At 42.6% G+C, this 16169-nt stretch overlaps 2 protein-coding genes across 2 annotated transcripts; both read left to right on the top strand.

Moving 5' to 3' along the window:
* Window positions 1–4335: 4335 nt before the first annotated feature.
* LOC122689071 (spermatid nuclear transition protein 3-like) lies at window positions 4336–5045 on the top strand. Its single transcript, XM_043895180.1, has 2 exons — window positions 4336–4482; window positions 4664–5045. The coding sequence occupies exons 1-2, from the start codon at window positions 4366–4368 to the stop codon at window positions 4877–4879; spliced, it is 333 nt and encodes a 110-aa protein (XP_043751115.1). The 5' UTR covers window positions 4336–4365; the 3' UTR covers window positions 4880–5045.
* Window positions 5046–14222: 9177 nt separating this feature from the next.
* On the top strand, window positions 14223–14932 carry LOC122689069 (spermatid nuclear transition protein 3-like). The gene is made up of 2 exons (XM_043895178.1): window positions 14223–14369; window positions 14551–14932. Exons 1-2 carry the CDS (start codon window positions 14253–14255, stop codon window positions 14764–14766), a joined length of 333 nt encoding a protein of 110 aa, XP_043751113.1. The 5' UTR covers window positions 14223–14252; the 3' UTR covers window positions 14767–14932.
* The last annotated feature ends 1237 nt before the right edge of the window (window positions 14933–16169 follow it).

The following is a 16169-nucleotide window of genomic DNA, read 5'->3' as shown; positions in this document are numbered from 1 at the left end:
TTGTACATAATTGGTGGGAATGTAAATTTGTGCACTCACCTTGGAACACAACGTGGAAGTTTCTTAAAAACACTAAAAATAGAACTACCATGTGACCCAGCTATTCCACGCCTAGCTATACATCAGAAGAAAATGAACACTAATTTGAAAAGATACATGAACCCCAAAGTTTATTACAGCCTTGTTTACAATAGAAAAGATATGGAGGCAACCCGTGAGCAAGATGCACATGGTTCCTGTCCTCATAGCACTTGCCTGGAATATGAGATAAGCAAGCATTTGAACACCACAGTAATCCTCAGAAATACTGGTAGTTACATGTTTGTTGAGGTGGAAACATTCTCCCAGCATATGATATAGAAAAGGAAGGCTACAATATAGCATATAGATTGATTCAATCTGTATAAATTTAAAAAAAAAAATCACTGATGTACATATGCTCATCCAAAAATATGTGTATCATATGTATACATTTAGCATTATACAACATATAGAATATATATGTTATAAACATTTAGGTAGAACAACAAAGACAGAATATGAACAGTATACATGTCTATTGACACACTTATTGGTGTTCTCTAATTTCATTTGTATACTCCTTTTTGCAGTTTCCATACTGCTTTGCCTCGAGTATATATTTACAATTAGAAAACATTAATAATGCTCTTGCGAAGCAGGGTAACCCAGACATTAAATTAACATATGCCCAGGTGCCCCTTCAAGTTCTTCCCTCTTCCTCCAAGGCCATGTTTCTTCACAATTTCCCCATCATACCTTAGATTCCAGTTATATGCAAGGCATGTATAACCAGCTTTCTTGGGTCTCGGTGCCTTTGCAGGTTCTCCCCCACTGTCTGGGAAACACTTTCACAGCTTTCCACTTGCTGATCTATCTACTTTAGGTGGCTCAGGATTCATCTCGGGTGTCTTTACTGAAAAGTACCCCTCCCCCACCTCCTTGCCATCAGGCTATGACAAATGCCTCTCCTCTTTACCGCCACAGCCCTGTGTGGTTTGTGCACGGTGAACCAACTCATCATGTAAATGGAGAGATAAGTTTACTATTACATTCCTCCTTTTCCTGCCCTGTTCTCTCTCATCAGCAGCTCATCACTTTTTGGTCTCGTCCTCACTCACCTGGTCCCACTTGCACCAGCCTCTTGTTTTATTGAAAGGACATAGACAATGCCTTTTGGGGGCTTTTGCCCTGGCCATTTCCTTTCCCCAGTCTTTATTGCCCAAGATAGCCACAAAGTCACTCCCTCTTTTCTTTAATTAAGTCTTTGCTCAGATGTCCTGGATTCATAAGGCCTTCCGTCATTATTCTCTGGGGAGGAAAATCTCCCCATTTCTCATAACTCCTAAGGTTCTCTCTATAGTGTATAATTGACTATTTGTGGTTAGTATTAACCTTCCATCCTCACTGACTAGAATGTAAGCCCCATGAAACCAGGGTCCTGTGTATTGGCTCCCGTTGTGCACCGAGCACCCACAACAGTGCCCGAAATACCGCAGGGGGTGAATGAATACCTGTGAAGTGGGAAGTAAGCATTACACCAAAGAATTTATGTCCATTTTTGCAATTAAATAAAACAAATCCAGACTAATGTAAGAAGGAACTTGATTTGAGATGACTATGGCGATAGGGTCGTCTCACACACTACCTAAAAAATGCTGAGAATTCTCCAAGCTAGGCTTCAACCATACATGAACCAAGAATTTCCAGATGTTCAAGCTTGACTAAGAAAAGGCAGAGGAACAAGAGATCAGATGGACAGCATCCGTTGGATCATAGAAAAAGCAAGACAATTCCAGAAAAGCATCTGCTTCACTGACTAGGCTCAAGCACTGTCCTGTGTGGATCACAACAAACTCTGGGAAATCCTTAAAGAGATGGGAATACCAGACCCTCTTACCTGCCTCCTGAGAACTCGGTATGCAGGGAAAGCAGCACGAGTTAGAACCGGACATGAAACCTCAGACTGGTTCCAACATGGGAAAGGGGTATGTTAAGGCTGTATATTGTCATCCTGCTTATTTAACTTATATGCAGAGTACATCGTGAGAAATGCAAGACTGGATGAAGCACAAGCTGGAAGACTGCCGGGAGAACTATCAATAACTTCAGATATGCAGGTGACACCACCCTTAAGGCAGACACAAAGAGGAACTAAAGAGCGCTACAGCATGCAGTCCCCAGGCTATTCCGTGGGCCCTCCAGCTCACCCACCGGCCCAAGTCTGCGTGAGCTCCAGGGCCTCTGGAAGAAGGCCTGAATCTGCCTCTAATCTCAGTCTCCTCTTGATTGCCACCACACCACCCATGACTTAATCACTTCCCCAATGGTCCCTCACTGACAGTAACCTGTGGGCATTGCCCACTGCAGTGCTGCCCAATAGCTAAGCAGGACAGCCAACAGTCACTCATTTACAACTGTTTGCTTGTGGCTGGGGCCCTCTGAGGCACCAAGCAATGGTTGGGCAACACCTGTTGCCTAGGAACAGGGTGGGTTGAAATGGAACACACCAATGGCTACCTGTCAAGGCTGTGCTCATCCTGCTCTGTTACACTGTAAAGAGAAAAAGAATCACTGTGAATTTAAGGTTTGTGAAAGTAGTTTTCAACGTGGGCTGGCCTGCACATTCTTGTTGGCTTTGAACTATTTATACTATATGCTGAACATGTGATCAAGTGGCAGTGGTTGGAGGGGCACAGAGATAAGTGCTGGTGACAGGAACGCCTGGGAATATAAGAAAAGGAATGATAGGCAAAAGTTAAATAAGTATGTGAAATAATCAGTCCTAATGTGATGGATGAAACTGGAGCCCCTTATACAGAGTGAAGTAAGCCAGAAAGATAAAGAACACTACAGCATACTCACACATATATATGGAATTTAGAAAGATGGTAACGATAACCCTATATGCAAAACAGAAAAAGAGACACAGAAATACACAACAGACTTTTGAACTCTGTGGGAGAATGTGAGGGTGGGATATTTCAAAAGAACAGCATGTATACTATCTATGGTGAAACAGATCCCCAGCCCAGGTGGGATGCATGAGACAAGTGCTCGGGCCTGGTGCACTGGAAAGACCCAGAGGAATCGGGTGGAGAGGGAGGTGGGAGCGGGGATCGGGATGGGGAATACGTGTAAATCTATGGCTGATTCATATCAATGTATGACAAAACCCACTGAAATGTTGTGAAGTAATTAGCCTCCAACTAAAAAAAAAAAAAAAAAAAAATCTGAGGTTGGAAAGGAGTCAGTCAAAAAGATGCCGGCACACTGGACCCAAAGTGTCCTTATGTAACAGAGCAACATGGGCAGAGCCCTTCGCAGGTAGCCCTTGCTGTGCCGTATTACTCCGCCTCCTGTTACTAGGCAACAGGACTTGCTCAGCCATTGGTCAGTGCCTCACTGGCCCCACCCACAAGCAACCAACCATCAATGAGCTACCTACAGGTCCTTGCCCTGCTCAGCTATTGGTCAGCACTGCCATGGGCCCTACCTACTGATAACGGTCAAGGAGGGGTGACTGGGGAATTGATTCAGTCAAGAGTCAGTGGTGCACTGGTGAACTGACTCTTGACTTTGAGCACCTTCCTTTTTCAAAAAGCAAAAATCAGGAATTGATTTCTGCTAGATGGGGCCAGTTGAGTTTCCCTACTCAATATGAGAGTTGAAGTGTCCCCAAAAATTTTAGTGGAGGAGACATTTAAAACTGTCTTTGCTCTGATGTGTAATCTTATGGAGACTGTGTATTGACCTTTGGGGAACAGACTGAGGATTCACCAAGTCTGGGGGTCGCTGAAGCTCATCACAGTAGATAAAATATCCAACTGTTCTTAATTACCTTTGTCCACTTAAAGTGCTTTCTCTTAAGTTCCCTAAGCCCTTCAAGAACCCCCAACAGGCAGAAGGTGATCTAGAGATGAAGTGCTTAGAGGACTCTGAAGGGATGAAGTGGGACAGAAAGGGTTCGGCAGATGTTCATGGAGGGATGAAAGAGGCATGAGTGTTGAAGTGGCACATATAAGTCAAAGGATAAAGGGAACGGAAAGGAAGTTTGAAAGTCATGAGGAGGAGCACCATGCCCCTGAATCACCACTCCCCAGAATCAGACACACAGCCATGTCAGCAGTGGGAAAGTTATATCACAGCCTCCCTCAGCATCCACTAGCCCATGTTGATGGGCACAGTGGTGCACTGTGATGTCTAAGCCCCCCAAACTACTATTGGCTGGCGCAGTGCCTAACGGACCAATCAGACTGAAGGGTGTGGCTCCTCATTGTCCTCAAAGGGTATAAATAGGGAGGTCAGAGGCTGAAAGTCTGGGTTAGGCCACTTCTTGGCACCATCATGACTAACGCAACCAGGAAGCCACGGCAGTCAAGAGGAGTTGCCATGCGGTTTGCTTCAAGGAAGAATGGAACAAAGAAGACCCTTTGTCAAAGGAGGGGCAGAGGCGGTGTCAAGGTAAGAAGATTCCAACTAAGCTTCCCATGTTCTCCATTGACTTTGCTGCCCAAGACCTCTACCCTGCCCATGCCTGCCACAAAAGCCCTCATTAGCCCACATCCCTTTCTCATGAAATCTCCCTTCCACCTCAGTTTTTATGTCCTTTCCTCAAAACTAATACCCTTGTCTTGTCTTCCAGGCACGAAATATGACCATGAGGGTCAGAAGACCTCTACAAGGTACCTTCAGAAAGAAAATCCGATCGTATGCTACTCAATCGACAAAGCTGAAGAAGACAAGAAAGGCAAACTGTTTCTTCTCTCGCTGTGGACGTAAGAAATCGAATCGAAGCCGGAAAAGCTACCAAACTGTGAGGCAGAGTCAAGGAAGGAGGCAGAATCCAAAGAGAAAATAAGCTCAGCCGCCGCCAAAGAAGAGACCCTGGAGAAGTACAACGTGGGCAGCCAGTAAGTGAATAGCAAATGTCAGACAGTTTAGAATTGTGGCTCCAGAGGTCTGCTTTGTTAGCAATGGCCAACCAAGAAAAGACTCTCACACTAACATAGTAAGCCGATGGCTGCAAATAAAAGAAACATCAAATGGTGAAAAGATGATACGTGTGTGTGTGTGAATTTTCTGATGGAAGGGAGGGAGAGAAGAGAAGAGGTGGGCACTGGAAACGGGAGGGATATGTGGTCCTGAGAGGTTGGGGAACAGACCCTGGGGTCCCCAGTTAGCCAGAGAGTAGAGGTGTGGAGTGGATCAGGAGTCTGCACTGATGATGGATAACTCTGCCTAACACTTGATTTCAAGGGCAAGGAGTAGTGGTGTGGTGTGCCTGCCTTTGTCTGGGGTGTGGAAAGACATGAGGGTCTAGATGCCAGACCCAGATGGGAAGGGGTTTTCACATGGGGGTGGAGAATGTGAAACTCCCCCTGAGAAAGGCAGGCAGAAATCACCTCCTGGCCACCTACCTCATAATGGGGTTTGTTGCATCACTCACCTATGCTGTCAGCTAAAGGGGCTCAGAAGGCACAAAGTGCTGATACAACTAAAACCCACAACTAGCACTCCCAGGGACTCAAATAATGTTTGGAGGGAACTAACCAAATATTGCTTAGGCCACATATTTGCTAACAAATTTCTGGGAGCATTGTATTCCCAAAGAAGGGCAGTGGTGGTGGCCCAATGCCGGTGCACGTTACAAACGGGATCACCCTGCACACAGAACTTTTTTTTTTTTTTTTTTTTTGGTATGGGGGGCGGCTCTAGGTAGGTTTTGAAAGCGTAGTTCCCTGAACAGGGGTTGTATCTGCGCCATTCTAGTGTACCATGGAGTTCTATCCATTGGACAGACATGGAAGTCTGTACAGAGAATTTCCACATAAATACTAATATAAGACTGAGTGAAAATTGGTCTTGTAATTATCACCATATCCTAGGATTTCTAAACAACTACAGTCGTAAAACATTCTTCCCCAATAAAGTCTTTTGTTAGTCCAACTTCTACAAGTTTATCATGGTTTAAAAGAAAGAGTATGAAATATTTAATTTGGTGTTAACTTTCATTTTGAAAGGTTTTAAAAATTCCAAGGAGAAGTTAAACAAATATGGAGACATATAAGGCAGAGGCTCTGACGATGAGGATCCTGTGTGTCTTCAGAAAACTTTTTAGAAGCAACCAAAACACAGAGTTTCCCCAACAGCATCCAAAGAGTTGAGTTCAAAGTATAACTCAAAGATATGTTATCTTTGATCTGGACTGCAGCTGCCTAACTCAATCTTTCTGGCACTGTAACGCCTGGGAGACCCCATTGATGATTCAAAGTCAGTCACTGAATGTGATTTAAAATCTGTAAGAGTGAAAGACCCCCTGGGTGTGCTGCCCTTTATTTTTTTTTTTTTAAGTTCTTTTATTTTCATTGATTTATTTCAATTGGAGGCTAATTACTTTACAATATGATAGTGGTTTTGCCATACATTGTCATGAGTAAGCCATGGGTGTACATGTGTTCCCCATCCTGTACCCCCTCCCACCTCCCTCCCCATCCCATCCCTCAGGATCGTCCCACCACAACAGCCCTGAGCACCCTGCCTCATGCATCCAAGCTGGACTGGAAATCTGTTTCACATACATGTTTCAATGCTCTTTGCTCAAATCGTTCCACTCTCGCCTTCTCTCACAGAGTCCAAGAGTCTGTTTTTACCTTTGTGTCTCTGTTGCTGTCTCACATATAGGGTCATTGTTACCATCTTTCTAAATTCCATTTATATGCCTTAATATACTGTATTGGTGTTTTTCTTTCTGACTTCCTTCACTCTATAATAGGCTCCAGCTTCATCCACCTCATTAGAACTGATGCAAATGCATTCTTTTTAATAGCTGAGTAATATTCCATTGTGCATATGTAGCACGGCTTGCTTATCCATTCGTCTGCCCATGGATATCTAGGTTGCTTCCATGTCCTGGCTATTATAAACAGTATTGTGATGAATATTGGGGTGCACGCATCTCTTTCAATTCTGGTTTCCTTAGTGTGTATGCCCAGCAGTGGGATTCCTGGGTCGTAGGGAAGTTCCAATTCAAATTTCTGAGGAATCTCCACACTGTTCCTCCCCAGCATTTATTCTTTGTAGACTTTTTGATAGGAGCCGTTCTGACCAACGTGAGATGGTCCCTCATCGTGGATTTGATTTGCATTTCTCTGATAGTGAGTGATGTTGAGCATCTTTCTCTGTGTTTGTTAGCCATCTGTATGTCTTCTTTGGAGAAATGTCTGTTTAGTTCTTTGGCCCGTTTCTTGAGTGGATCGTTTGTTTTTCTGGAACTGAGCTGCAGGAGCTGCTTGCATATTTTTTAGATTAGTTCATTGTTCATTGCTTCATTTGCTATTATTTTCTCCCATTCTGAAGGCTGTCTTTTCACCTTGCTTATACTTTCTTTGTTGTGCAACAGCTTTTAAGTTAACTTGTGTCCTATTCATTTATTTTTTGCTTTTATTTCCATTCCTCTGGGAGGTGGGTCATAGAGGATCCTGCTGTGATTTATGTCAGAGAGTGTTTTGCCTATGTTTTCCTCTTGGAGTTGTATAGTTTCTCATCTTACATTTAGATCTTTAATCCATTTTGATTTTATTCTTGTACATGGGGTTAGAAAGTGTTCTAGTTTCATTCTTTACAAGTAGTTCACCAGCTTTCCCAGCACCACTTGTTAAAGAGATTGTCTTTTCTCCATTGTATGTTCTTGCCTCCTTTGTCAAAGATAAGGTGTCCATAGGTGGGTGCATTTATCTCAGGGCTTTCCATTTTGTTCCATTGATCTGTATTTCTGTCTTTGTGCCAGTATACTATACTGTCTTGATGACTGTAGCTTTGTAGTATAGCCTGAAGTCAGGCACGTTGGTTCCTCCAATTCCATTCTTCCTTCACAAAATTGCTTTGGCTATCCAAGGTTTTTTGGTTTTCCATACAAATTATGAAATTGTTCTAGTTCTGTGATCTCTATAGAACTTTCAGAATGTGTCCTCAGTCATGATGGAGCAAGTGAAAGGATGAAATACTTTCCCTTCTTACTAGTCCTCAGTTCCATTTGTCACTAAAAGGTTCTTCATTTCTGAAGAGCTATCATGGCTAAAATGGAAGACAGATTTCTTGTTTGTGATATATAATGTAGACATCAATGTTTTTTTCCTGCAGACTTCAATCTATTTTTAATTATACTGATACAACTACTGATGAATAATTTCTTTTTCTATGTAGCTCAATACTAAGAATGATATGGATCCTTTCCATAATCTCATCCCCAACCTTTGAAACACTGCAGTTCTATACAGTATTGATGAAAGTCTGCTCCAACCTGAAATTACACCAATATCATCAGTATATTCCATGATTTTCTGATTGAACATTTCTCCAAAGCTCTTAATATAGGAATTTAATATGTGATAACACTTTCCTATTTATAGAAGCTCCATACCTAAGCATTAATTTAAAAAAAAAAAAGCTTTAGATTTATAAAATGCTTACATTCAGCTCTACAACCATACCAGTACTTGACAGACGTTTGGCTGGCTGTCTTACCAAGAAACCCTGTCTATTCTGTAAATCAGTAGTCGAATTCCATGCATTTCTTTATGAAAATTATTTTTCAGAGATAGGGTCTTTTTCAAAGAGCAAAACAAGTAGAATATTTTCTATAGATGTATCCTATATATAGGATAAGGCCTATGTATACTATCTTGACTTACACAGAGATACTTATAAATGTATATATTGGCATATATATGGAAAACCAAACGTACATAGAAAAAGTAAAAACATCATATAGTTCTAGAAGAAAGCCATGCAGAAACTAATGTTCCTCAAACTTAGGCTCTCAAAAAGACATGTACTTTATGATTCCGTGTACATGTGATTCTCAAAATGACAAAATTAGAGACATGGAAAAGAAATCAGTAGTCACAAGGGATTATGGAATAAGAATATAAGACTGTGGTATTAGGGAATTCCTTTAAGGTTACAGAACAGTTCTCTATCTTGAGGTGGTTATGCAAATACACATATATTTTTCATATATATATATATATATAAACACATACACACACATATACATCAATATTCATATAAAATATATTATAACCATAATACATAAGAGCTCTCAAACTCACTAATAAGAGAACAAGTAAACCAATTAAAATGTGGGAAAATATTTGAATAGCAATTGGTTGACATCAGATATGACATAAGTTGTACAGATGACTCATAAACACATACAATTTATTAAAATAATGAATAATTAGTACTGAATGCATATTAAGTTTGCAAATTGCATCTTGGATAAAAGGAATAAAATAATTGAGAACATAAACAACGCTCAGGAAAAGAGAGAAACTTAAACTCTCCTCAGTGACTCATAAGAATGCAAAATGATAAAGACACTTTGGGAAATGTTTTTCATTACTCATAAATATCTGCACACTGGAAAACTGTGTAATCCCATTCCTAAATAACTCCCACATAAAACATGAATTTCTGTTCACATAAAACCCTTCATGCCAATGGTTATTGTGGCTCTATTAATAATAGCCCCAAACTGGCAATAACTCAAATGTTATTCAACTGGTAAGCCAATATACAAATGGTGCATCCATCCGATGGAATACTATTCAACAAGAAAAAGGGACATGCTATTGATGATTGTAAGAACTTGAAAGTTTTTCAACTTAACAAGAACCAGATCAGAAAGACTACTGACAGTATGAGGTAATAGGCACATGGAAAAACACTGACCATCACTAATACTTAGAGAAATAGAAATCAAAATCACTAGGAGATATCACCTCACAGCTGTCAGAATGGCTATCATCAAGTCAAAAAGTCTGAAAATAACATATGGCAGCAAGGATGTGGACAAAAGGAAGCCCTTGTACATAATTGGTGGGAATGTAAATTTGTGCACTCACCTTGGAACACAACGTGGAAGTTTCTTAAAAACACTAAAAATAGAACTACCATGTGACCCAGCTATTCCACGCCTAGCTATACATCAGAAGAAAATGAACACTAATTTGAAAAGATACATGAACCCCAAAGTTTATTACAGCCTTGTTTACAATAGAACAGATATGGAGGCAACCCGTGAGCAAGATGCACATGGTTCCTGTCCTCATAGCACTTGCCTGGAATATGAGATAAGCAAGCATTTGAACACCACAGTAATCCTCAGAAATACTGGTAGTTACATGTTTGTTGAGGTGGAAACATTCTCCCAGCATATGATATAGAAAAGGAAGGCTACAATATAGCATATAGATTGATTCAATCTGTATAAATTTAAAAAAAAAAATCACTGATGTACATATGCTCATCCAAAAATATGTGTATCATATGTATACATTTAGCATTATACAACATATAGAATATATATGTTATAAACATTTAGGTAGAACAACAAAGACAGAATATGAACAGTATACATGTCTATTGACACACTTATTGGTGTTCTCTAATTTCATTTGTATACTCCTTTTTGCAGTTTCCATACTGCTTTGCCTCGAGTATATATTTACAATTAGAAAACATTAATAATGCTCTTGCGAAGCAGGGTAACCCAGACATTAAATTAACATATGCCCAGGTGCCCCTTCAAGTTCTTCCCTCTTCCTCCAAGGCCATGTTTCTTCACAATTTCCCCATCATACCTTAGATTCCAGTTATATGCAAGGCATGTATAACCAGCTTTCTTGGGTCTCGGTGCCTTTGCAGGTTCTCCCCCACTGTCTGGGAAACACTTTCACAGCTTTCCACTTGCTGATCTATCTACTTTAGGTGGCTCAGGATTCATCTCGGGTGTCTTTACTGAAAAGTACCCCTCCCCCACCTCCTTGCCATCAGGCTATGACAAATGCCTCTCCTCTTTACCGCCACAGCCCTGTGTGGTTTGTGCACGGTGAACCAACTCATCATGTAAATGGAGAGATAAGTTTACTATTACATTCCTCCTTTTCCTGCCCTGTTCTCTCTCATCAGCAGCTCATCACTTTTTGATCTCGTCCTCACTCACCTGGTCCCACTTGCACCAGCCTCTTGTTTTATTGAAAGGACATAGACAATGCCTTTTGGGGGCTTTTGCCCTGGCCATTTCCTTTCCCCAGTCTTTATTGCCCAAGATAGCCACAAAGTCACTCCCTCTTTTCTTTAATTAAGTCTTTGCTCAGATGTCCTGGATTCATAAGGCCTTCCGTCATTATTCTCTGGGGAGGAAAATCTCCCCATTTCTCATAACTCCTAAGGTTCTCTCTATAGTGTATAATTGACTATTTGTGGTTAGTATTAACCTTCCATCCTCACTGACTAGAATGTAAGCCCCATGAAACCAGGGTCCTGTGTATTGGCTCCCGTTGTGCACCGAGCACCCACAACAGTGCCCGAAATACCGCAGGGGGTGAATGAATACCTGTGAAGTGGGAAGTAAGCATTACACCAAAGAATTTATGTCCATTTTTGCAATTAAATAAAACAAATCCAGACTAATGTAAGAAGGAACTTGATTTGAGATGACTATGGCGATAGGGTCGTCTCACACACTACCTAAAAAATGCTGAGAATTCTCCAAGCTAGGCTTCAACCATACATGAACCAAGAATTTCCAGATGTTCAAGCTTGACTAAGAAAAGGCAGAGGAACAAGAGATCAGATGGACAGCATCCGTTGGATCATAGAAAAAGCAAGACAATTCCAGAAAAGCATCTGCTTCACTGACTAGGCTCAAGCACTGTCCTGTGTGGATCACAACAAACTCTGGGAAATCCTTAAAGAGATGGGAATACCAGACCCTCTTACCTGCCTCCTGAGAACTCGGTATGCAGGGAAAGCAGCACGAGTTAGAACCGGACATGAAACCTCAGACTGGTTCCAACATGGGAAAGGGGTATGTTAAGGCTGTATATTGTCATCCTGCTTATTTAACTTATATGCAGAGTACATCGTGAGAAATGCAAGACTGGATGAAGCACAAGCTGGAAGACTGCCGGGAGAACTATCAATAACTTCAGATATGCAGGTGACACCACCCTTAAGGCAGACACAAAGAGGAACTAAAGAGCGCTACAGCATGCAGTCCCCAGGCTATTCCGTGGGCCCTCCAGCTCACCCACCGGCCCAAGTCTGCGTGAGCTCCAGGGCCTCTGGAAGAAGGCCTGAATCTGCCTCTAATCTCAGTCTCCTCTTGATTGCCACCACACCACCCATGACTTAATCACTTCCCCAATGGTCCCTCACTGACAGTAACCTGTGGGCATTGCCCACTGCAGTGCTGCCCAATAGCTAAGCAGGACAGCCAACAGTCACTCATTTACAACTGTTTGCTTGTGGCTGGGGCCCTCTGAGGCACCAAGCAATGGTTGGGCAACACCTGTTGCCTAGGAACAGGGTGGGTTGAAATGGAACACACCAATGGCTACCTGTCAAGGCTGTGCTCATCCTGCTCTGTTACACTGTAAAGAGAAAAAGAATCACTGTGAATTTAAGGTTTGTGAAAGTAGTTTTCAACGTGGGCTGGCCTGCACATTCTTGTTGGCTTTGAACTATTTATACTATATGCTGAACATGTGATCAAGTGGCAGTGGTTGGAGGGGCACAGAGATAAGTGCTGGTGACAGGAACGCCTGGGAATATAAGAAAAGGAATGATAGGCAAAAGTTAAATAAGTATGTGAAATAATCAGTCCTAATGTGATGGATGAAACTGGAGCCCCTTATACAGAGTGAAGTAAGCCAGAAAGATAAAGAACACTACAGCATACTCACACATATATATGGAATTTAGAAAGATGGTAACGATAACCCTATATGCAAAACAGAAAAAGAGACACAGAAATACACAACAGACTTTTGAACTCTGTGGGAGAATGTGAGGGTGGGATATTTCAAAAGAACAGCATGTATACTATCTATGGTGAAACAGATCCCCAGCCCAGGTGGGATGCATGAGACAAGTGCTCGGGCCTGGTGCACTGGAAAGACCCAGAGGAATCGGGTGGAGAGGGAGGTGGGAGCGGGGATCGGGATGGGGAATACGTGTAAATCTATGGCTGATTCATATCAATGTATGACAAAACCCACTGAAATGTTGTGAAGTAATTAGCCTCCAACTAAAAAAAAAAAAAAAAAAAAATCTGAGGTTGGAAAGGAGTCAGTCAAAAAGATGCCGGCACACTGGACCCAAAGTGTCCTTATGTAACAGAGCAACATGGGCAGAGCCCTTCGCAGGTAGCCCTTGCTGTGCCGTATTACTCCGCCTCCTGTTACTAGGCAACAGGACTTGCTCAGCCATTGGTCAGTGCCTCACTGGCCCCACCCACAAGCAACCAACCATCAATGAGCTACCTACAGGTCCTTGCCCTGCTCAGCTATTGGTCAGCACTGCCATGGGCCCTACCTACTGATAACGGTCAAGGAGGGGTGACTGGGGAATTGATTCAGTCAAGAGTCAGTGGTGCACTGGTGAACTGACTCTTGACTTTGAGCACCTTCCTTTTTCAAAAAGCAAAAATCAGGAATTGATTTCTGCTAGATGGGGCCAGTTGAGTTTCCCTACTCAATATGAGAGTTGAAGTGTCCCCAAAAATTTTAGTGGAGGAGACATTTAAAACTGTCTTTGCTCTGATGTGTAATCTTATGGAGACTGTGTATTGACCTTTGGGGAACAGACTGAGGATTCACCAAGTCTGGGGGTCGCTGAAGCTCATCACAGTAGATAAAATATCCAACTGTTCTTAATTACCTTTGTCCACTTAAAGTGCTTTCTCTTAAGTTCCCTAAGCCCTTCAAGAACCCCCAACAGGCAGAAGGTGATCTAGAGATGAAGTGCTTAGAGGACTCTGAAGGGATGAAGTGGGACAGAAAGGGTTCGGCAGATGTTCATGGAGGGATGAAAGAGGCATGAGTGTTGAAGTGGCACATATAAGTCAAAGGATAAAGGGAACGGAAAGGAAGTTTGAAAGTCATGAGGAGGAGCACCATGCCCCTGAATCACCACTCCCCAGAATCAGACACACAGCCATGTCAGCAGTGGGAAAGTTATATCACAGCCTCCCTCAGCATCCACTAGCCCATGTTGATGGGCACAGTGGTGCACTGTGATGTCTAAGCCCCCCAAACTACTATTGGCTGGCGCAGTGCCTAACGGACCAATCAGACTGAAGGGTGTGGCTCCTCATTGTCCTCAAAGGGTATAAATAGGGAGGTCAGAGGCTGAAAGTCTGGGTTAGGCCACTTCTTGGCACCATCATGACTAACGCAACCAGGAAGCCACGGCAGTCAAGAGGAGTTGCCATGCGGTTTGCTTCAAGGAAGAATGGAACAAAGAAGACCCTTTGTCAAAGGAGGGGCAGAGGCGGTGTCAAGGTAAGAAGATTCCAACTAAGCTTCCCATGTTCTCCATTGACTTTGCTGCCCAAGACCTCTACCCTGCCCATGCCTGCCACAAAAGCCCTCATTAGCCCACATCCCTTTCTCATGAAATCTCCCTTCCACCTCAGTTTTTATGTCCTTTCCTCAAAACTAATACCCTTGTCTTGTCTTCCAGGCACGAAATATGACCATGAGGGTCAGAAGACCTCTACAAGGTACCTTCAGAAAGAAAATCCGATCGTATGCTACTCAATCGACAAAGCTGAAGAAGACAAGAAAGGCAAACTGTTTCTTCTCTCGCTGTGGACGTAAGAAATCGAATCGAAGCCGGAAAAGCTACCAAACTGTGAGGCAGAGTCAAGGAAGGAGGCAGAATCCAAAGAGAAAATAAGCTCAGCCGCCGCCAAAGAAGAGACCCTGGAGAAGTACAACGTGGGCAGCCAGTAAGTGAATAGCAAATGTCAGACAGTTTAGAATTGTGGCTCCAGAGGTCTGCTTTGTTAGCAATGGCCAACCAAGAAAAGACTCTCACACTAACATAGTAAGCCGATGGCTGCAAATAAAAGAAACATCAAATGGTGAAAAGATGATACGTGTGTGTGTGTGAATTTTCTGATGGAAGGGAGGGAGAGAAGAGAAGAGGTGGGCACTGGAAACGGGAGGGATATGTGGTCCTGAGAGGTTGGGGAACAGACCCTGGGGTCCCCAGTTAGCCAGAGAGTAGAGGTGTGGAGTGGATCAGGAGTCTGCACTGATGATGGATAACTCTGCCTAACACTTGATTTCAAGGGCAAGGAGTAGTGGTGTGGTGTTCCTCCCTTTGTCTGGGGTGTGGAAAGACATGAGGGTCTAGATGCCAGACCCAGATGGGAAGGGGTTTTCACATGGGGGTGGAGAATGTGAAACTCCCCCTGAGAAAGGCAGGCAGAAATCACCTCCTGGCCACCTACCTCATAATGGGGTTTGTTGCATCACTCACCTATGCTGTCAGCTAAAGGGGCTCAGAAGGCACAAAGTGCTGATACAACTAAAACCCACAACTAGCACTCCCAGGGACTCAAATAATGTTTGGAGGGAACTAACCAAATATTGCTTAGGCCACATATTTGCTAACAAATTTCTGGGAGCATTGTATTCCCAAAGAAGGGCAGTGGTGGTGGCCCAATGCCGGTGCACGTTACAAACGGGATCACCCTGCACACAGAACTTTTTTTTTTTTTTTTTTTTTTGGTATGGGGGGCGGCTCTAGGTAGGTTTTGAAAGCGTAGTTCCCTGAACAGGGGTTGTATCTGCGCCATTCTAGTGTACCATGGAGTTCTATCCATTGGACAGACATGGAAGTCTGTACAGAGAATTTCCACATAAATACTAATATAAGACTGAGTGAAAATTGGTCTTGTAATTATCACCATATCCTAGGATTTCTAAACAACTACAGTCGTAAAACATTCTTCCCCAATAAAGTCTTTTGTTAGTCCAACTTCTACAAGTTTATCATGGTTTAAAAGAAAGAGTATGAAATATTTAATTTGGTGTTAACTTTCATTTTGAAAGGTTTTAAAAATTCCAAGGAGAAGTTAAACAAATATGGAGACATATAAGGCAGAGGCTCTGACGATGAGGATCCTGTGTGTCTTCAGAAAACTTTTTAGAAGCAACCAAAACACAGAGTTTCCCCAACAGCATCCAAAGAGTTGAGTTCAAAGTATAACTCAAAGATATGTTATCTTTGATCTGGACTGCAGCTGCCTAACTCAATCTTTCTGGCACTGTAACGCCTGGGAGACCCCATTG

The sequence above is a fragment of the Cervus elaphus genome, chromosome X (genome assembly GCF_910594005.1).
Source record: "Cervus elaphus chromosome X, mCerEla1.1, whole genome shotgun sequence".
NCBI classification, from domain to species: domain Eukaryota; kingdom Metazoa; phylum Chordata; class Mammalia; order Artiodactyla; family Cervidae; genus Cervus; species Cervus elaphus.
The sequence above is the reverse complement of the archived record's forward strand: the minus strand, read 5'-3'. Positions and strand labels throughout refer to the sequence as shown.

Excerpts from the sequence above, each read along its gene's own strand:
- LOC122689071 (XM_043895180.1), top strand. The coding sequence starts at position 4,366 with ATGACTAACGCAACCAGGAAGCCACGGCAGTCAAGAGGAGTTGCCATG. Across the intron at positions 4,483-4,663 it reads GGGGCAGAGGCGGTGTCAAG|GCACGAAATATGACCATGAG; the intron begins GTAAGAAGATTC and ends CTTGTCTTCCAG.
- LOC122689069 (XM_043895178.1), top strand. The coding sequence starts at position 14,253 with ATGACTAACGCAACCAGGAAGCCACGGCAGTCAAGAGGAGTTGCCATG. Across the intron at positions 14,370-14,550 it reads GGGGCAGAGGCGGTGTCAAG|GCACGAAATATGACCATGAG; the intron begins GTAAGAAGATTC and ends CTTGTCTTCCAG.